The sequence below is a fragment of the Sceloporus occidentalis genome, unplaced genomic scaffold (genome assembly GCF_023333645.1).
Source record: "Sceloporus occidentalis isolate IW3139 unplaced genomic scaffold, rSceOcc1.0.p SCAF_5, whole genome shotgun sequence".
Taxonomy (NCBI): domain Eukaryota; kingdom Metazoa; phylum Chordata; class Lepidosauria; order Squamata; family Phrynosomatidae; genus Sceloporus; species Sceloporus occidentalis.
Genome location: NW_028316985.1, coordinates 88805998 through 88828883, shown reverse-complemented (window position 1 = coordinate 88828883; position 22886 = coordinate 88805998). Strand labels below are relative to the sequence as shown.

The following is a 22886-nucleotide window of genomic DNA, read 5'->3' as shown; positions in this document are numbered from 1 at the left end:
TAGGACTGGCATTCTGGCGTCATAAGGCGTTCGGAAGCAGCCTCCATCTGCTGTGGGACTGTTTCTTCTCCCTTCCCAGAGAGGCACGTGAAAGGCGCATGCGCTGGCTGGGCCTCTCCATTCATCCCTGGAGCAGGAGGACTTTAACCAGGAGCCTTTCTGAGCCCTCAGGCTGCAGTTCTCAACTCAGGCTCCCTCCAGCTCCAGGGAACTGAAGGGAAGGAAGGAGCTCCCAAGACCCAGGTAAGCAGCCTGGCACTCAGGTCCAAAACACACTGCAGAATTAATCCACTTTGAGACTGCTTTAACTGCCCTGGCTCAAGGCTTAGGGAATCTTGGGAACTGTAGTGTTTGTGAGACATTGAGCCTTCTCTGGAGCCACAATAAACTACAATTCCCAGGATTCCCTAGCAATTAGCCAAGAAGCAGTCTTAAACTGGGTTATTCCTGCAATGTGCCTTGGACCTCAGATAGCCCTAGGGACAGTGGTCCCCAAACTGTGCCCTTTAAGAGGTTTTGGACTACAGATCCCAGAAGCCTCAGCCATGCTAGTCTGGGTGATGAAGTCCAAAATCTAGTGCTGCTATTCCACTTTAACTGCTCTGGCTGCCTCCTTTGGCATTCTGGGGTTTGTAGTCCATTGAGGACTAAGAGCTCTCTGGCTGAGAATCCCAAATGCCCCTCTTTCAACTGCAAATCCCAGAATGCCACAGGGAGCAACCAGAGCAGTTACAGTGAAATGATAGCACTATGACAGTGTAGTGCGATAGAAAGGACCCGAAACATCTACACATAACTCACTCCAAACTCAGGGTGACCAGATGTCCTCGCCACAAAGGAGGACGAGGCACCACCAAATGTGGGACCCTCCAGGGAAATAAAGGATACCCCAAAAGAAAAGCTAAAAACACTCCCAGAAATGTAAATGCATGCTTTTGAGTCATGCTCAGAATGGAGGGTATTTTGACATTCCTCCTGGAAATAAGGCTGAAATGTCCTGGGAAAAGGAGGACATGTGGCAGCACTTCTATACCGCTTAAACTGACCTGATCCCTTCAGGACAGAATGACCAGATGTCCTGACCTCACTACAAAGAAGGAGAAGTTGGCACCACAAAACATAGGACAGTCAGGCAAAATGAAGGATGTTCCGAAAGAAAAGCTAACAACACTCCTAGATATGTAAATTCATGCTTCTTAGCCATGCTCAAAATAGAGGACATTAGGGAATTCCTTCTGGACAGAAGGCTGAAATGGTGGGCATGCCTTGGAAAAGAAGAACATGTCTGGGTACCCTGATTCAGGAGGAGTGCCACCCATCCAGAAGAGGCTGGTCGCCCAATTCCCAGACCCAAGTATCCCCAATCCACAGAGGTCAAAGACATAGGAGTTTATCACACTAGGGAGATCCCACTGGAAAATAGGAGTTAAACTGGATTTAAACCAACAACAACAACAACAAAAAACCTCCCACAAATGCCTGAAGTTTATCAGATGACGTGGCTGTTAAAGTGAAATAACGTGAAGCTAATTCAAACACAAAGCAGAGAAAAACAGCAGCTTTTTACTTTTGGAACAACCCCAAAGTAAAAAGCTGCCATTTTTCTCTGCTTTGTATTCGGATTAACTTCACGTTATTTCACTTTGGCAGTCCCCTAGTGTGGTAAACTACCCGAATTTGCAAGTGTTTTTAAAGTTCGAATCTAGTATAACTCCTGTTTTCCAGCGGGATCTCCCTAGTGTGATAAACTCCATAGCTGTGTTAGTTTGGAACATCAGTCTGCAAAGAGGTGTTTTGTAAGATGAACCGAAAGGAACAGCTTTTCTAGACTTGACAGACCTATATAAGACGGCTGTGTTTTGAGACTTTAGATTCAAAACCTTGTGGGTGTGGAGATGAGGTGACAAGTTTAATGGATGGTCGTTGGGGGATAAAGACAAGAGGAAGGCTGTTGCATAATGCCAAGCAGAGTAGATAACCAAATCTACAGAGCCTCTATCTTATTGGAATTCAGCTTCAGTTTATTAGCCTTCATCCACCCCATTGCAGCATTCAAGCACCTGGACAGCTGCAGCTGTCTCCTAGGAAAAGGAGAAGTATTGCTGAGGGGCTTCAGTATAGTGATGGGACCCCTCTCCAAACCCCCTTATAACTTCCCCCCGTGGCTTCATGTAGACATTGAACAGCATGGGGGATAGGATGGAGCCTGTGGTATCCCACAGCTTAATGGCCATTGGGCTCAACAGGAATCCCCCAGTGCTACTCTCTGGAACCGATTCTCTAGCAAGTAATGGAACCACTGCAGAACATTGCCTCCTACTTCCATTCCACAGAGCTGCCCAGTAAGATACCATGATCAATGGTACCAAAAGCTGCTGAGAGACCTAGGAAGATCAACAGGGTAGCACTCCCCTGCCATCAGTCTGCCATTATTATTATTATTATTATTATTATTATTATCAGTCAGAGCAACTATGGCCGTTTTATTGCTGTATCCTGGCTTGAAACCAGATGGAAATGGGTCTAGTCAATTTGTTTCCTCCAAATTGTCTGAAGATGCCCAGCCACCACATGCTCATGCACCTTGCCCCAATAGAGAAATTTTGTTATAGGGCTCGACTCAGGCTTGCATCCTTCCGAGGTCGCTAAAATGAGTACCCAGACTATTGGGGGCAAATTAGCTTACTTGCTAATTAGCTTACTTGCTGTTCACCGCTATGATCTTTGGAATAGCGGTATATAAATAAAACAAATTATTATTAGTAGTAGTAGTCCCCATATACATCTGGGACCAGGACCAGGGAGGTCTCCTTCAGAAGACATGGGAGTATCACTGCATCTGATAGTCCTGATGAGAAATCTCTACTTAAGAGGCTACGGTTAGAACAGAATATGATGAAACAGAATGCTTCCCAATTGGCAAAAGGGTCATGCAAGGCTGCATTCTATTATCTCACTTGTTCAACTTGTATGTAGAAAATATCATATGAAGAGCAAGCTTAGACTCCAAAGAAAGAGTGAAGACAGAAGGAAGTAATATGAACAATCCAAGATATCCAGATGGCACCATAATACAGTGTGCCCTTGGTTTACGCGGGGGATCCGTTCCGGACCCCCCTGTGTAAGCCAAATATCGTGTATGCTCAAGCCCCATTTAAGTGAATGGGGCTCGTGCACGCGAAGGCACATGTGCGCCGCCCCTTGCTTCCCGCACACTCCTGCGTGGCTCTACACAGCTTTGCATGTAAGCTCAAAGCTGTATATAGCACACCCGCGTATAATGCAGGCGCACTGTAGTAGCAGAAAACATCACAGAGCTGGAACAATTATGAAGTAAAGCCAAAGAAGAAAGTGCAAAGACAGGCTTACTAGTGAATATAAAGAAAACAAAAATGACGAGGCACACTATTGCTTCCTTCAAGTTACAGACACCTATGACTGACATAGTGAGGCATCTACCACCTGGTCAGTTGCCCCTGCTAAATTTTATCAGCCAAGAAAGGCAAGGGTCAGACTTACATGGGTAGGCCAAACTGCTTCAAGCCTTTTGTCCACATCATCATTGTGCTATCTGCACGAGGAGAAAGAAGCCTGTACAATACTTTCCTCCACTTCTTTTTTCCTGCATGAGTGAAAGGAGGAGTAAACCAACATCTATCATTACTTTCCTCATTTCTTGGCTTGTTGCTACATGCAAACTAGAAATGGTTATTTAAAATAAGATGTAGTTAAATAAGTCAGCTAAATAATGTCAAGTTTCAAAATTTTGCTTGGTTAGCATTTAACTAGAGTTTGTTTCTAATCCAATTTCTAACTGGCAGATAGCAACATACTAGGAATTAGCAAAATGAGACTGGATCCTTTCTGGTTTATTTCTTCTCCTACTCATGCAGAAGGAGAAGAGGGAATGAGAATACAAGCTTCACTCTCACAGTTCCCTACTCATGCAAATACTGCTAGATGTGGTTTCACATCAAATGCAAGCCTTGGTTTTTCTGGTGGTGCATTTTTAGCAGCAGGCAGCAACTTGAAAGGGGCTTTCTCCCTTTGTGTGAGAGATGAGGAAGTCATTTTCCAGTATAGCACCTCTCTGTTCATCCTTGATTTTGTAACAATTAAAAAAATGTCCTGTTAAAATCAATCAGAATTTGTTTCCCCCCACTCATTACTAACCAATGTATTGTGGCCCAAATTTTTTAATCTTAATTGTGGCCTGGATTATTCTTTGATCTAATATGGATTGTGTCCCAAATATACTCCCAAACATTCCACTGAGATGAAGGCAGAATGTTGTCTGAAGATAACAGTTTGCCAAAAAATATAATTGGTGAGTGAATATCCAGTCAACATATGTATTACATATCTCAATTGGGGGGTACATTTTATGTTAATATTTGCCAGAGGGATGGTTTTTTAAAATTAAGAATGAAAAGGATGAATGGCCTGACTTCATTCTGAAAGCAAATATTGACTCTGGTTCGTAGAAAGGTGGACTTTGCACTCAAAGTGACAGACTGACATCCCTGAACATGGAAAGAGAAGCATCAACTGGAGCTTCAAAACCCACCCAAGAATCTATAATTAAAGAAGAGGTATGTACTGTTTGGGGAAGGGGATGCTATTTCAAATAAGTTTATTATATTCAAGTGTGGGTCTGCATGGTAGCATAACATTTAGTAGTTCTCTGCAAATGGAATATCCCCGTTGGCATAAATGTGAAAAGAGCAGCTTTGTATGACTTCACAACACCATTTCTCTTCATTTTGTGTGCCCTATATTTTTTGTAGGGTTTTTTTTTTGTGGATGTGGGATTGGTCAGAGTGGGAGGCTAGCTCTTCTGTTCGATACATTAGGGATGTGGAAGTCATTAGATAGTTTGAGAAAACAAAGCATGTGTCAAAGATGTCCTGACAGAAGCATAAATGTGTTGTGTTCTTACTTAAACCCTGATATAAATGGCAATCTCAAATAGGAATATGTCCTCTTGGACACAATCAGTAAACAATGTGCAGGATGCATTGCACGTCCTTCTAAAATCCATGGAATTTTAATATTCTTTGCTGTGGTCTGGATTGCTGAGATAGTGGGTCCGAACAGACAGGCCAAAATAAAACTGCTTCGGGTCACTTTGGAGTTATGCTGTTTAAATAACACACACATCTTAAGAGTCCAGAAGCTGCACCAAAGCTGTGCTCCAGTCCTTAGGACTGAAGTGCAACTTTGGTGCGGCGTCCAGCCTCTTAGGACGCATGAAGCATTTAAACAGCATACCTCCAAAGTGACCCAAACCAGCTTTATTTTGGCCTGTCTGTCCGGGCCCAGTGTTAGTCTTCTTCGAGTATTCCAAATCCCATCAGAGTACATATGTGAAAGAGCAACATAGTAGCCTCCCTTACCTCTGATATCTTCTGTGTGTGGTAGAAACTTTCTAAACTGGATAGTTCTACTCATGGATAAAAAGGTTAAAAAGAGGGAGAGGATTCTAGCAGGATCTTTAAAATTGATTTATCTTCTAGTATGGCCTTTCTTGGCTATGAATCCACTTCTGCAGAGGCATTGGTAGAGACATGGAGACTCCTTAGAATATGTAGAGAACCTTCACAGAGGAGATTGTTCTGTTTCGAAACTTGAGGGGATTTGGTTACTCCTAAGAAATGTGCTGGGGTAGGAATCATGTGGTCCTCCAGGTGTTGTTAAACTGCAGCTCCCAGCACTCTGCACCATTGGCTATGGTGGCTAGGCTCCTTGGGCTTCCAGGTGTCCAACAACACCTAGAAGGCTACACTTATCTTGTAGGGAAATGTTACAATCTGTAGGGAGCAGTAGACAGTCCAGATATTTTGGCCTACAACACCCTCAGTCTTTTATCATGATCACCCTGGCTGAGAATGGTAGGAACAGTAGGTCAGAACATCTGGAAGAGCAATACGTCACTCTCTTTTAATACTGCTTAGAAATGAGATTCGTTTTCCTCATATGCTGGAGAAGATGAGGCTGCATCAGTGGGCAGTAGTCCAATGTCATTCACAAGGACGTGTTCATAACCTGTAATGTTGTTCAAGCTCATACTCATTTGGTGCTCTTGGCCTCTTGGACATATGCTGCACTTCCTGCCTTTTCTAGTATGTCTGACGGCCACATAATGTCTCGTTTACCAGTCTGTTTCCTCAAATGAACCAACTGTCCTTTGACTGTTCTTGAGAAATCTTCTGTGACTAGTTGGGGTAATGATTTGCTATTGGTGTCACAACACTATATGGGGTCACAATCCATCTCTAGTCCTTCATGTCTTCCATGTAACATTTCAAATAGTTGCTCAATCTTCACTGGCATGCTCTGATGTGGCAAGCACTTAAAAAACACGATAGCGTCCACTGATGCCTGCCCATGTTAGGTTGGGAAATGTATATGCATCATATGCAAATGTAGCAGAAGGGGGGTTTGACTGAGAATTCTCCCCCTCTTAAGTGGCTAAAAGCAGGTAATCTAAAGCAATTTAATACAAATCCTAATTTCCATTAATCTTGATTCTCCCTTAAGTATATCTTCCATCTATTTACTTTAAGAAAAGGCTAAACAATATAAAGAAATACAATAAATATTGCAAAAAATAAAACAGTTCTTACTTTTAATTCTCTGTAGTGCTGAAATGCCCCTCATTTGTACCTCTTACATACAGATGTACCCAAAGCCATAGTTGCTGAACTCTTACAGTGCAATCCTATGAATGCATACTTGGATGTAAGTCCCACTATGATCAGTGGGGCTTGCTCCCAAGTAAGAGTGCACAGGACTGCATCTTTAAGTTCCCACTTCCTTGCTTTTTCTTTTTACCTCTCATTCTGATTTCTACTATTACTACTTGCTATATTTTTGTTCTTTTTCTCCTTTGTAGCTGGAATTTCTCTTCCTAAAGTCACGACTGATGGCTCTGGCTATATGGTCTTCTTCTATTCTCTGGCCAGGTTTGCACTGTCAATCAATAAAGCATTGTGTGATTTCCCCCCCCCCCCCCGGGATTTGATACATGGTTCTACTCTCTGAGGGTCACTGGGGAAGCCAGAGTAACTAGGCATCTGCCATCCCAGTCTGTCTAATATCTGGACACGTCATACATTGATCCAGAATAGAACTAGTGCCTCCAATTACAGAACTACACAGCCAGGAGGGTTTTATTCAAATAAATAGAACTGTGAGTAAGAATTGTGGAGTGAGATTTATTGCTCTGGAATGCACCCAGATCAGAAGATATTTGGTATTTTGGGAGCTGCCATGGTTCTCAATAGTTGCTCAGACTCTGGAACTATCTGTTGTGGGAGATTAGGCTGGCACTTTCTTTGTTGACCTGCTGGCAAGCAAATACCTTTCATTTACACTGCCCTTTGGTATGTAGGCTACTGTGCCATAGAAAGAGTGCAATGTATTGGAGACTGGCTGTGATTGTGTTCTTTGCTATTATTGCAATTTTTTTGGATCAAGACTTTATTTTTCATCTTTATTGTATTATTGCTACCCACTTTTGAGTACCTTTTGGTGGACAAATGGGTGCAAATTAAAGAAAGAACATTAAGTATTTGAACTAACACTAGTGTTTATTTAGGGAACATAACATCCAGGGAAGTGGACTGGTGTATTGGGACTGTCCTTTCCACTAGCTTCCATGTCTGTCAGCACCAAAAGCACATATACAGTACACTGTTTCTTCTCAGCTGCCTCCTCCCAGCTGGCACTGATTCTGGCTTTGTTTACCATTGTATCTCACTATCCTGCTTTCCTTCCCATTTTCATTCTTCTATTACAATCAGTCACAAATTAAACTCTTCTGTCCCAGCAAAATTGTAAGAAGGGCCTTGTTGGATCAGTATGAAAGTCCATTTAGTCCAGTGCTCTTTGCAACAGCCACCAGCCAGCCTTGAAAGCTAACCAGTCAACCAAGAAAGGGATAAGGGCTTCCCACTTGCTCCTAGAGCCTGATACACTTAACAACGCTAATAATAATAGAGAGGAGGAGGGGGGGCATGGTAGTCTTAAGGTTCTGTAGACATTTAAGTCTGGGTGGACAGACAATGTCAAGTCCTCATATTTAGTCATACACCTCTCCAGCATCTATGTCAATTGCAACCTTTCTGAGGCACAGATATTTGCATTTATATTCATGCACAGACTTCTCTAACATAAGGTATTCTATAAAATTTTCTGCAATACAGTGGGCCCTTGGTATCTGCTGGGCTTTGGTTCCAGGACCCCCCATGGGTTCAAAATCACATGAAAACTCATCCCATTAAATACAATGGCATAATAAAATGGTGTTCCTTATATAAAATAGATAAAAAATCAAGGTTTGCTTATTAGAATTTATTTTTTTAATATTTCCACTGAATATTATGATTGAATACGTGGAGAAAGAATCTGGATACTGAGGGCTGACTGTAGTTTTCCTTATCCACAGTTTAGTATGCAGACTTCCCTAACATACATAGGCTAAGATCCTTCAGTATGTGTAACTGCGCACATGTAATTCAATGTCCTTCCATCATCCAGCAGCTGTCAAGCTCCCCCCCTGGGTGGGGGTTGAAGAGATCAAGGTGGGGAGATGATCCAGACCATAGAGAAGCAGCTGGTCTCCGCTGAATTGGGAGATGATGGTACACTCTCAAATGGAGCACACCCTCCTTTTAAAGAGCGCAGAGCGGCTGGATCTTCATGGTCTGAATTGCTTCCCACTTCTGTTTGGTAAAGCATAGAAGCAGCACACCTCCCAGGATTTGACAGCTGTCAGGCATGGGAAGTTTTTGGACAGAGTGCATGGTCAAGAGAATAGCCCTCTACACCCTGTCCAAAAAGATACTTACACATATATAAGCTGTACTTACATATGCATAAGTCACAAACTGACCAGTAGAAATAATGCTGGCCATTATCTCTGAGCTGAGAATTACCCTGAAAAATTCAGAAAAGTCCAAGAGCTGTGCTCTTCTCCAAATTTTACTGTGGGAAGTTTAAATCAGGTTGGTTCACTCATGAATGTAGAACAATTTAAATTCTTTCCAATTCATTTGGGTCAAACAGATGGGGCATTTCAGTTTTGTCACCTGTGAATTAAAATAATTTCAAATTATTCTTCTTTTACTACTTGGAAGGAGAAAGCCTGTTTCTTAGTGAATCATTCTGTAGTCAGTTCACATTGTGCAAACTTCCCCAAATCTCCACCTTTCACTTACCTGCATGCAAAAGTCTAACATTGCCCATAAAAAACCTCAACTGTAAAACAAACTCCACCACTGATAACCTTTTAAAATGTTTGTTCTAAATGTTGTAGATGTAGTTTATTATTAAATCCTCATAGCTCTCTTCTTCTTTTTTTAAAAGACCATTACAGAAAGAAAATGGGTGAAGCTTAACCAGACCACTTACCTTGATCCCACAGGTAAAACAAGGTAATCAATCATTTTCTCTGCATCCATTCATGAGAATCAGTAATTTTCACTTTTCTGGAGAACTAGAATTTGTCTCCAACAGAAGAAATCAATGATAATTAGTAGATGTCTTTTGTATCACTTCTTGCTTATTCCTGTCCATCTATCCCTGGTCTACACACCCACAGGAGGTTGTGGATTGTGTTCTAGGATATCTTCTCAGCTCATGTAGGACAATGGTGAGACACAACAGGCTAGGCTAAGAATATCCATGAACTGATCCTGGATCCTCAAATAATCTACCATAACTTTTTGCACACATTCCATGACTCGATATGAGTTCCTAATTAATTAGGAAACCACAGTGTATTACTCTAGAAATGTCTTATGAGAATTAGCTCTATTTGTTCTTGTTAATTTATTCTTTATGCATATGTTTATTTTTCTCTTGAGACCGAGGGCTACATGCAAGCTGCACTTCCACTAGAGATAAAGTCATGGCTTACACTAAAACAAAAATAGACTCTATTCAGATGGTCATAACTATTATTATTATTATTATTATAATATTTGTACCCCACTTTCCCCCAAAAAATTGGGATTCAAAGTGGCTTACTGTCTAAAACCACAGTACAATTAAAAACATACAAAAAGGACAGTTAAAAAAGAATTAAATTAGTACACTATTAAAACATATTGTACTGGCTTAATAAACTGAGGCCCCATTCGGACTGCCAAAATAAAGCTGCTTTGGGTCACTTTGGGTGTATGCTGCTTAAATGATGTATGTGTCCTAAGAGTTTAGAAGCTGTGCCAAAGCTGCGCTCCAGTCCTTAGGACTGGATCGCAGCTTTGGCACAGCTTCCGGACTCTTAGGACGCATGCATCATTTAAATAGCATACTTCCAAAGTGACCTGAAGCAGCTTTATTTTGGCCTGTCTGTATGGGGCCTAAGATATACATGAGATCTTTGACCCTGCACACAGCCCTTTCGGTCTAGGAGTTCATTAATTAAACATTATGGTCCAAACAGGATTACTGTATTTAGAATAAGTCAAGATACTAGTTTAAAATCATGACTTGTTCTGAAGCAGATAGCCATAGTTTCCTTGTTGGGATAAAATAGTAAACTATTTGATGGTTTAATTGTGGTTAGAGAACAAAGAGGCAGAGCTCAGAATTTTACCTTTTGAGATCTTTATGCTTGTGTCAGATTTTTTTTTTTTTTTTTGTGAAGGAGAAAGTGTTTCAGAAAAACCAGGAAAAAGATTGTCTATTTGAAGCGCTTCATGAACATCTCATTTTTGGAATGTCTGTATCTCATTTGACATTTATCTTCTTCCATTCCTTCACTTTTAATAGAGTGTGGGAATCTGTAAAGCGTACTACCAGAAGAGAGAGCATTTCTGCTGATGGTAAGCTCATCTCAGATTCATTGGTGCAAAAACAAACAAACCTCAGTCACCAGTAAGTGATTAATTTTCCAAATAAAATCCTCAAAAAGCTGGGACAAATGTTAGAAAGAGCTGTTACAGAGTTGCCTCAGAGTGCCTCAGTACTTCAGTGTTTACTGTAATGTATACATTTTCTAGTTATTGAAATAAATCAGATGATGGTGGTATACTTCCATTTTCATGTAGTAACTGCCAAAGTTCATAATACTGAACAGTAACATGTGTTAGCACAACCAAGATCAGGTCTGTTAGGAATCCATGTCCATCAAGCTCCTCCTTCCACCAATTTGTCAGACTGCAATAAGAGAAGGAAGGCAAGTAGGATCATTCCCATCTGCTCTGTTGAAAATTCACTATGTTTTGGGTTCTCTTCTGTTGGAACTGATTCCATTCCCACTGGTCATTTTTAGAACTGCTAATTTTAAGAACTGGTGCTGAGTTTCCTCTCTCTTCCCTATCCCCTTTTCCTTTTATGTTATGCCTTCTAGACATTAAGCATAAGAGGAAAGGCTGTCTTATTAACTGATCTTTGTAAACTTCTGTGGGACCCTTGGGGTCGATTGAGGTACAGATGTTTCATATAAATAAATAGATTCCACATCTGTTCTTAATGCAAAAACAAACAAAAACAACAACCAATTTTGTCACCACCCCGCTTTTATAATCAGGGCATGGAAAAGATGATACATGGCAGCACAATATAGTGCATATTTGATGATGTGAAGATACTATGCTACCATAGTTCTCTTAAAGCTGGCTTTAAGAAGGTGTCATGTGGAATTTCTAAACTAGCACTGGTTTGTTCAGGAGAAGCCTGGTATTCCTCAAGGAAGCTCTTCACAGGTGCCTCACTGAACTAGCAGTAAATAGCCGCTCTGATAGCCATTAGGGCTGAAGGACGGGGTATAAATATCATAAATAAATAAAAATAAAATAAATGGCAAACATGCTTCCCTGATAGCTTGTCTACCAATTCCACCTGAGCAGTAGTGGAGAAGTATTGCTGTAGTAGGGCTTACCTACATGATTTAAATGGAAAGGTGGTAAGACCCAACAGATCAAAGAGGGGCCCATTTATAGTATGCAATTTTAGCAGTATATTAAACTTTTACTGCCATGGCTACATCCTATGGAATCCAGAGGCTTTTAGTTTGGTGAAGCACTAGAACTCTCTTGCAGAGAACTCTAAATACCCTTCCCTAAACTACAAATCCCAGGATTCCATAAAATGGAACCATGACAGTTAAAGTGGAAACATAGCACTATAATTGTGTAATGTGAGAGAGCCCCAGCTTTCTGCATGGACTGATTGTGTATCCTCTAGAACATATACCTTACTCCTTGGTACCACTCACAGGTTCCAAGGTGATCTGGAAAGTACTCCCTGAAGATAGAAAATTTTTATAACAAGTTGTCTAAATGGAGAGTCAGTGTAATGGGATGCTTCAAGTACTGCATTGAGACTGTGGAGTTCCAGGTTCAAATTTCTCTTCATTCTTCAAGCTCTCTGAATCATTCTTGGTCCAAGCACTCTTTCACAAGGTTCTTAAGAGGAAGAAATGGGTTGGTGGAGGAAGAACCTTTTAAGCCACATTGAGGAAGGTTGGGATCAAAATGTAATTCATTGAGAAAAAGGTGGGGATGCAAGCAAGGTGCCGTGTCTCACAACTGAGTAACTGAACTTTGTCCATGTAAAGTGCATCCTGAAACCACATTTTTGTAAATGTCTTCTCCACATTGGCAGGTGTTGCTGTTATTCCAGTGTTACAAAGGACTCTTCACTATGACTGCATTGTTTTAGTAAAGCAATTTAGGCCTCCATTGGGGGTCTATTGCTTGGAGTTCCCTGCAGGTAAGTGGTTTGCTTGATCTTGTTTTTGCTTGGCTTGTTTTCATGTGACCCATTGCTGGTTTCTGCAATGGATTGCTCTCAAAAACAGGCCAAAAGCCCTGTTGAATGTTTAATGACAAGTGATTATAAACACACGTGTTTAGAGAACTTTGCAACCGAACCCTATTTGAAAAGATTATATGGCTGTTTCCAACCAAATGAGGGGAAAACATTTTGGGGTTTGTTGGAGAGTTTTCCTCTAGCTATTTATAAGAACATATTCCAGCCCCATGTGATCATTCAACAGATAATGGCCTGATTCAAGATGTCATTTAGGGCCTTATAAACCATGGAATGAGCAGCGTGGCTGAATGTCCCTTCTTCCCCTTTTTACCATTTTGTTATTTGTGGCACAAACATCCTGGCATATTTTAAGCTAAAGTTCCATATGATGCCTGAGCCAGAGAATTTTAGCTTCATGTCTATAAGCAAGCCAGAAAAACAAGGCAGGGTCATGTGGATTAGGGACAGTTGTCAGAACTGGTTCACTGACAGTGGGTTCTCATACATTTATTTTGAACATGAGAACCTATCTTTTCCCACTGAATGAAACTGAGGGCCAACCTTAGATTAATTTTGACACATGAGACGGAAAAACCTGCAAGAACCTTTTCCACTTCCTGGCAGTAAAACTGTAATTAAAAAAAAAAATCAAGAATTTGCTATGACATCCTAAATCTGCTCCCTGAGGCAGTCACTTTGCTCTGTCTAATGCTAGGATTGGCCTTGTAGGCTTAAGTATGTGTGAATGTCTTGCACAACAAGTTTAGCAAAGAATTTCAGGATTCTAAAAATGGCTCCCTAGTCCCTTTTCTTTGCAATCTTACATGGTAGTTTTTTTGCTGGTGGTAATGACAATATAGGCACTTGGATTTTTATGCATAGAAACTGTGCCTTTTAGTAACTGGAGCACTTCCCATGAAGCTCTTATTTTCCTAGCACCCTGCTGATGTCATCACACCCCCCAAATAGTTTTGCTACAGAAAACAGTATTTCAAATATGCTATTTGCTTTGCAGGTTTAATTGACAGAAACGAAACCCCAGAAAGTGCTGCTTTGCGTGAGCTGGAGGAAGAAACAGGATACAAAGGAGACATCGTTGAATGCTCTCCAGGTAATTTTGGTCTTTTGTGTTCACTATATGAATGGAAAATCTTTTCATCCTTATTATACAGCACTTTGGAATGTTCAAAGTGCTTCATAGACATTATTTGCTGATGGAAATACCAAATGTGGAGCACATACAAGAGTTAGATTGTACATATTGTAATGCATGCAAGCAGTATAATGTAAATGTCTCTGCTGTGCTGGTACTACCTCTCTTATATGTGTGCAGAAAGAAAACTGGACATACATTTTGGTGAGTCATTATAATTAAAAGACCACTAATTTAAAAAGTATAGAATCATTTAAAACAGAATAATACAGCATGCCCCCACATAAAAAAGACCCTACTGGAACTAATTAATCATCAAATCCCTGTTTAAATAAAAAGACCTTTACCCACCAGCGAAAGAAGAGGGGAGGATCAATCTAGCCTCCCATGGAAGGGAATACCACATCTTGTGAACAACGTAGTTTACAGCAAAATATTGCTACTGGGAAATCCAATCATCCTTCCACCTACTGTGATGGTGTAGTTAGATATAGAAGGAACAGGAAAATTAGAAGGAACTGTGAATGCGTGGTCACTTCATCATCCCTGCTGATCAAAATGTCCTGAGTCTTCGACTGTGTGAATTCTGAATTTGTAGAGCCCAGTAGGTATGAGGAGAGCCATCTGTGACTCCTTATGCTGAATAAGACCCTTGGTCCAACCAGCAGCCTGGGATCATCAAATATGATGAGTTGAGGCAGTGGTTCTACAGGTTTTTGTGCAGGATTCTTTCCATGCCGCCCCTGGAATTTCCTACTAGTCTCCAATCCAGGACTTTCCTTCTGCAACTGGATAACATTATTTGTGTGGAAGGAGGAATTAATCTTTTCAACTCCTATGTAGGAAAGACAGGATATAAACACGCAACCAATAAATCTTGTTGTAAAACTGTGCATGGATATGTGCAGGGGAAGGAGTGAGGAGGGTCTTTGGTTTAAATATTTAAGTTCCTGGTTTCTTGATTCAGAGAATAACTGAACCATGATATTTTTTGCAGCTTTGTGTCTGGATCCTGGCTTGACAAACTGCTCATCACACATTGCGACAGTCACCATTAATGGAGACCTTCCTGCCAATTTGAAGCCCAAGCAAAAGCCTGGTGAGCCCATTGCTACTCTCTTAGATCTAACAAATTCATGCTTTGAAGATCAACATTTTATTAGTGTCTGTTGAATTTCCATTGGCTTTGACATGTATTTTTTTGGATGGGAACGTATGTAATTTCTCATTATGAAATTGTTGAGATATATGAAAAATACATGAGACTCTCTAACTCCCAGAAAACAGGATCTGTTCTAATAATTACAGAAAACGAGCTGATAGACATTTTTCCTGGACTTTTCAGATTATAGGAGAGATATGTACAATGTATCATGTCTATACAAAAAACTATTTCCCCCTAAATCTCCATATGTTAATCAGCATGTTATGGTGTATGGAACTATTCCTTTTGATATGTTTTGACAAACTACAGTAAGCTTTTTATACTGGGAATGGTTTAAATATATGATCCTCATCTCCTGTAAACTGAAATTGAATAGTCTGGAGAATTCTGCCATCTCATGTAGTATTACAAACAGAAATGTGAGTAAAGGAAGCAAAGTAGTGGTGGTGGAATTATCTGGCAGCTTTCTGCACCAAAGATCAGGAAGGATAATCTTTTTTTAAAATATCCTAAAGATTTCCCACTTAGCGGAGTATTGCTGAGATGATCCTCCAGAATGAAATCTAATACTAATAGTTCCAATAGTGACACATAAACACATGGAGCAAACATTTAACTTCTATTGTGTTTCTGGTTTTGTTTCTTCCTTACAGAGGAAGGAGGTATGTTGACTGGGTAAATTCACTATGTCTGGGATCACAGATAAGTATGCTAGATCTTTTTATAGTATAAGTCTTACTAAAAACCTGGTGTGTTTGTATTTGCGGGTCATCTGAGTTCCAGAAATCTGCATTAACACACTGGGTGTGTGTGTGTGTTAAAAAGCAGTCTTTCCCTTTTTCCTCTAGAGATTTTCTTGCCTCCAAAGATGATGTTCAGGAAAGGAATCTAACATATATTCCCATTTTAATCATTATCTTAACTCCTTTTCGTATAAAGTTGGAAACTGTGAATGGCGCCTTTGGATCATACCCATTTTGCTGACATAATCAGTTCTGTTACTGGATCTATTTTCTCCACCCCGTTCTCCTCTAAACTTTCAGAACCTGTTCCAGAGGGTTGGAAAGTCATCTTAAGTAAGGGTGGAGTGTAAGGCTACAAGGGAGGGGAAGAAAGTCATGAGCTACTGGTATCTGATAGGGTAGTTCTGATTGCTATATGGATTGGATCCAAAGAAATGTAAGTGTGGGAAGAATCACTGCTAACAGTGCTGCAAATGGTTACACAAAATTTAGGCTGGCCTTAGCAGTCAGCCAAAATTATTGTTTGTTGCTTCTTCCTATTGTGAGATCACATTGAACTTTACATGCCCTGAGAATACTTATAAAGAAGGAGAGGGCAAATGTATGAGAACAGGGGTCAGTTTGCTACCCAGAATCCTTCATGCCCCCACCCACAGCAAACCCAAATCCTCTCAAATTGGCAATGGGAAGTGATGTCAGGTCACTTTCCTGTTGCCATTTTGATTGGAACTACACAGGAAAATGGAGGGAGTATGATTTAATAAGGATTCTGGGATGCTTATGGACATGAGCGTCACTGGGGGTGCAGACCATACCAGGTGACACCGTAAGAGAGTGACACCACTGCTCCTCAAACATCTGCTTTTTGGTAGAAATGGGCTGTGATGTTTGGCTGTGTCTCTTTAAATGATGAACAGATGGTATGAGTGGGGTGAGGCTTAGTGGGAAGAGAAAGAAGAGTCCCCAGATTTTAAAAAATGAATTAATTAATTTTTAATTTTGTTATTCTTTAAAATTTTATTTAAAAATATCACCTTACCAATTTTTCACTTTAACTACATGAAACTATGTACATTTAGACTGTGCATGTGATATTATAATTTAAAGGTATAATTTTAATTTTGCTAGTTGTTTATGTCACAACTATTGGCATTACATTAAGTGATATATGGGAATAATGATTTATGAGTAACATTAGTATAAAAAACATTAAAAGGATTTTGAATGGTGTGGTATGGGAGGGGGTGGATGGGGGTTGATGTGAATTACTGCACTAGTTGATGCCAACCCTAATAATGCCATTGCTTGTGGGGATAGAATGTTCACATGTTTCTGGAGTGGCCTGGGATTAAAAGGACTTTGGGAGACTAGTGGGGCGCTTCAGGGTGCACAGAAATGGGGTTTAGAGGCTCCACATTACATATACCCCTCTCTTTAAAGGCTTTGTGTACCTGCAGAGCCAAGCCTTTGTCTTCCTCTTCTGAAGTGGAGTGGGAGTGGAAGCAAAGGGCTGTTTCTCTTATCAGCTGCCCATTGCCCAGCATACCATCTGTGGCTCAGTAGAAGGATCAGTTTCGCTGGTTTCACTCTGGCTTTGGAGAATCTTGGAATGCTGCTAAGTCCTTTTCAAAATCAGCATGAGATTCCCCATTTTGTGCCATGGCAGGGAAAGGTGGGGGTGACTTTGCCACAACCAGCAGCAACAAGTGCATTTTTGGATTCCTATTTATGCAAGACTTCATACAGAACTAAAAGGAGTGCCATGTAGTAGTTTTCATGCTTTTTTCTGGGTGAGCATTTCACAGATGCTTGAGTAGGTTCAGGAATAACTTTGGATTCAGTTTCCCTTTTCCACCACAGCTGCTGTAGACAGAGTGATAAAAATAGCCCTTCCACAAAATGGAAGATACTTTCCTTGAACAGAAGGTATAACTTGTATGCAATCCTATATTTCTTTCAGATATGAAACTAGGAAGAGGGTTTCCATGAATCTAGACTGTTTTCACAGTAGGTCAACTGAATTCACAGTAGAAGGGGAGTGGCCTATGCCTGCATTGATATCCCTCTAGACCAGTGATCCCCAAACCTTTTTGGACTAACAGCCCCTTTCCTCTTGGGCAACAACCCTAGTGCCCTCCAATGCCTATTTCTTGACATTAGTCTTTTGTTTGTTCAGGAGCTAGTTGGATGGTGGTGCCTAGCTCAGCAGTGCCCAGCTTGACACTGCTGCTTTCTCTTCCATCTCAGCCTCTCATGTGCAAATATGGCAGCAGCAGTCCAGGCCTTACAGTAAAAGGAGGTTTAGCTGGCTGGCTGCTTGATTGTTGCTCCCAGGGGAACAGGTGCAAAGGGAGCAGTGCCTGAGCAGCCAGTCATGTCATGAACAAACAGCTGGTTGAGCAGAAACTGAGAAACCTCTTGCCTGTGCCAGACTTGCAAAGCATGGGTTAAGCATTCACAAATTTGATTATTCATAGATTTGTGTGTATTAAATACTATTTGGAGAGGTTGGGCTACATATATTCACATTTCCCCCACTTCCACAGGGGTCTTGTGCCCCTAACCCCTGTGAAAGTTAAGGGCCGACTGTATTTTGTGGAATACTGGAAAAATTGAGTGCCTCTTAACCTTTAACATTTTCCTTAAACTTTTCCCCTCTCAGAATTTGTAGAAGTTGTTACACTACCGAAGAATGACTTACTGCAGAGAATTGAGGGTAAGCACATGCACTGATGAAAAACGTAATATGTTTTGCTTTGTTTTTGAAATGTGTAGGATTGCAGTTCAGGATTGTCCCAGGCCCTGAGATTCTGGGCCAAAACCTGAGGGCTAGGGATGGCCCTGGTGGTGTTGTCCAACCATAGTTGTTCACTTGTCATTCAAACATACGCAAACGTATTTCCCTTCTTGGAAATTAAGACAAATCTTAGCTAAAGGGGCTGTTCCCAGATTAAGGTGAAACGAGCAGATGGTTCATTTTTTCTTACTGTAAGGAGACATGATGCAGAACATTTAATCTAGCCTACTTGCTTCTAGCCAGAAGGTGAATGTACAGCAGACGGTAAGCCCTGGCTCCACAATGACTGGACAGAAGCAGTAATCTAATTAAAAACATAAAATCCTGGAGCCCTTTCAAGTTATATCATTAAATCTTACAAATTGTAGAAAGCTGTTGTTGCACTAGCTGAGCTGTAGATTTCTCCCTTTCCTCTTGCACTGAGCTGAATCCCTCAAAACTGGAGAATTAGTACCCCCATTTCCTGCCTGGAGATTACCTACAGAAACTAGAGACTCAGGGCCAGCCTCTGAAATTTGCAAAAATGATTCTCAGGCTTTCCAAATGGAAGGGATTTTTCAAAAAATTAGGTGATTTTCTTGAAAATGGGAACCCAAGGAAGAAACATGAAACATATTTAGGCTGTAGTTCTATATATATCCAATTATCTTGTTTCAGGATAAATGGGGATAAGACTATAGGCTAAATACAACCCAACTGCCTTTGGAGTAGATGCCCACAGAGCTGCAATGTAAATTACCTAGCACCAGGTCTTCTGTGAAGAGCTGTCTGATCAGAGTGTATTTGTTTGTTTATTGTGGGCCTTCAAGCCATTTCTGACTTATGGAAACCCTATCATGGGGTTTTCTTGGCGAGATTTGTTCAGAGGAGGTTGGCCATTGCCTTTCCCTTAGGCTGACAGAATGTGACTTGCCCAAGGTCACCTAGTGGGTTTCCATGGCTGATCTGGGAACTAAACCCTGGTCTCCAGAGGCACAGTCCAACACTCAAACCACTATGCCAGGCTGGATCTCAATCACACTGTATATCAACCTAGGTAAACTCATCCACTCATTTGTCCTTGCAAGCAGAGCTTGGATGTAATGCATTATCCAGGGGTATAATACGAGCATAATGTACTTGCTTAGGTAACAAGCAAGTGGGCAATCTTTCTTTTAAAAAAACTAAACTTTAGTGCATTCAGTGTTTTGGTATAAAGAGGAGAAATAGTGGCAGTAGTGTATATGCCCTCATGTTGCCTGTTAGCGTAGGGATTTCATAGTGTTTTTTGTTAGGCAGTAACAAAAGACATGGTTTGCTATTATCTTCCTTTGAATATAGCCTACAGCACTTGGTATTTTCTGGAAGCTTTATGTAAAAATAAAAGAAAATGTGTTATCTTTCAAAAAAAGTTTTGAAAGTAACAGTTTAAACTATGTGGTTGCCATTTCATTTCTGGACTTTCTTTGGAAGGTGTTGGTGGCACTGCCTCTTCCCCTCACCACATGGAAGTGTACCAAGCGGCTGGTCATGTTTAAATAGATATTTAGATAGTGTCAAGCATCAGCAACATCCCAATAGGAGTGTTACTCCATTTATGGAAATCTGAGGTTCAAATCCATTATTTTACTGAGTATCAGCTGTTTGGGATGAATCATAGAGTCAGAGTTGGAGGAGACTTCAAGGGCCATCCAGTCCAACCCCCTGCCATGCAGGAACTCTCAATCAAAACATACCTGATGGTCATCCAGCCTCTGCTTAAAGTCCTCCAAGGAAGGAGACGCCACTACACTCTGAGGAAGTGTATTCCACTGTTGAACAGCCGTTACTGTCAGGATGTTCCTCCTAATGTTGAGGTGGAATCTCTTTTCCTGTAGCTTGCATCCATTGACAAATGTGGTCACACACAATAACTATTGTTCTATGGAACCAAAACTGCTTCTTATGGAGTTAACAAAACAAAACAAAAACCCAAAACAAACAAACAAACCTTTTTAACATGGGATCAAGGTACAGCCCTAAAGGAAGATATACCACTGATGGGCTCTGCTTTCCCGTTTTCATTTTCTGCTGCTTTTGTTCCCAGCCCCAAAGATGTCTTTTTGAATGCAGGGTTCATTGAACCAGTTAACAATATCAATAGAAGTATTGCTGAACTTGGCAGGTGATGGGGACAGGAAGAGAGATCTTGAATTCTTGGCCTTTTAAAAACAAACCATACACAAAGAAAAACAATGCCAAGTAGAGGATAGTTATTTTCCATGTGGAAAGTGATTATCTGTGGTACATTCAATCCTGGCATTTCCTTTGACTGTAATCCTAAGTGATATGTTCCACCATGAGCTGCACTATGCAATTCTGACTTTTTAATGCTAGTCTCCAACTAGCTTCTAGGGCAGAGGACTTCTGAGATCTGAAGTCTAAAAGAAATGGGACCACTGTTGGGAACCACTGTTCTAGAATAATATCCTGGTGGAAATGAGGTTGAAATAGTTTTCTTAATACACAACCTTCTGAATTTTTCAAAGTTCTATGGCCTTGGCTCAGGAATTCATGTAGTTGCAAAAACATTTCAGTGTGCAGGTAGTATGGGAATTAACTAGAACAGCACAGCTAGATTTCAGGAGATGTACAGGCCTGACAAGGGTGCTTATCACTTGTTCTGGAAAGTCATACTGAAAAAGTTATATTTTTGTAGCTCACAATCACACTTTTAGGCCACTACTACACTACTGAAAATACCCTTAAGCAGGGCCAAGAAAAATGACTTCATAAAATTATTTAGATTACAGCTCCCAGAAGCCAAGAATCCTGGGAATTGTCCAAAGAATTCACTTTCCCCAACTCTGTTCTTAAGCAAAGCTATTCTCTTAGATTGCTTGAAACCATAGTTTCAGCACCACTGAATATATACAGGAGGTTCCACCATGCACCCTGAACCTGCATCCTTGGAAGTGTTTTGGTTAAGCCACCCCATATGTGTTACCTTTGATTTTTCTCTCTCTCTCTTTAGAATTGGTGGCAGAGGAACACCTCATCGTGGATGCAAAGTTATATGCTTATGCCTTGGCACTGCGGCATGCATCAGATAAGCCCTTCCAAGTGCCATTTATGAAATTCTAAGACTGCACCATACTTCTTTTGAAGTTTTTTCCTGTATGAAACTAAAAGATCCGCAATTAATTATCATCAAGATTTTTTAAAAAATATCTATCAGTAAGGTTTTTAAAAGCAAACTGTTCATAGCAGTCTTGCCTGGAAGAATGAAACTGATCTGTGTAATATAAAAGCTAAAATATAATTCTAATTCTGCACTAGCTAACTGGACTTCTTTGAAGCAAAAATAAATGCCTTCCTGCTATCTGTGTACAATTCTTGCTCTGACTTTGAAATTTAGAGCTTGGGCATGAGCCCTCAACTGAATATGAGTGGGAAGGGAAAATGGCTACTTTAATTTAGACCTGGCCACAAAGTTTTCATTATAAACTGAAACTTTAAGATGGAGAAAGGAAAACAACCTAAATACATTTCTGAAATGGCTGCATATGTTGTGTATTTAGTTTCAAACTGCAAAGTAATTTTCATTTTAGGATTCCTATATAGTACCATGGAATTAAATGGTTGTAGAATAGGTATTTTGCTGCATATAGAGTTGTGAAAGCACCTTTCCTACAGAGATGGTCACTCAAATTTCTCTTTCATTCTAGAAAGTGGGTTAAAAATACATACTTGGCAGGTCTCCTGAAGGTGCTCAGGTTGAGCTAGCACTATTGCCATCACATTTTCCTATTAAAATATTTTGTTTAGGTAAATGGCAAAGTATAACAGCCCTTTAAGAGTGGAGCTAATGCATCTATTTAGAGATTGAGCTCTGAACCAGGAATTAAATTCCCTACTTCAAATTGCACTTCAGCTGCAAGCACTCTTGCTCTTCCATTGCAGTAAGGAATAACCCAGCCCTAATGTCACAGCAAGGCAAGGGAAACTATGTCCCTTCAGATACTTAATTCCCATCAACTCTGGGATGTGATTGTGTGATGGAAGCAGTAGTACTTTACCTATCTAGAGATCTAAAGGCTCCCCATTCCTTTTACAAAGATGTTGAAAAAGGTAGTGAGGTTATATGTAAGTACTTTGAACAGTTTCAAGTACTGTAGAATTATTATACTAACATTCCAGTTCTACCCTAGGCCTCAGTATGATTTCTAAGTGCCTATGTAGAATGTACATAAAAGTTTAGTTTGAAAGACGAAAAACTCTTGCACCTCACTTCCATATTAACTG

The 22886-nt window shown here is 40.5% G+C and overlaps 1 protein-coding gene across 1 annotated transcript; it reads left to right on the top strand.

Moving 5' to 3' along the window:
• The first annotated feature begins 69 nt into the window (after positions 1–69).
• NUDT5 (nudix hydrolase 5) lies at positions 70–21963 on the top strand. Its single transcript, XM_089524686.1, has 10 exons — positions 70–243; positions 4485–4592; positions 9370–9437; positions 10780–10832; positions 12616–12723; positions 13781–13876; positions 14916–15017; positions 15737–15745; positions 18489–18542; positions 21616–21963. Exons 2-10 carry the CDS (start codon positions 4530–4532, stop codon positions 21723–21725), a joined length of 663 nt encoding a protein of 220 aa, XP_089380812.1. The 5' UTR covers positions 70–243; positions 4485–4529; the 3' UTR covers positions 21726–21963.
• Positions 21964–22886: the final 923 nt, after the last annotated feature.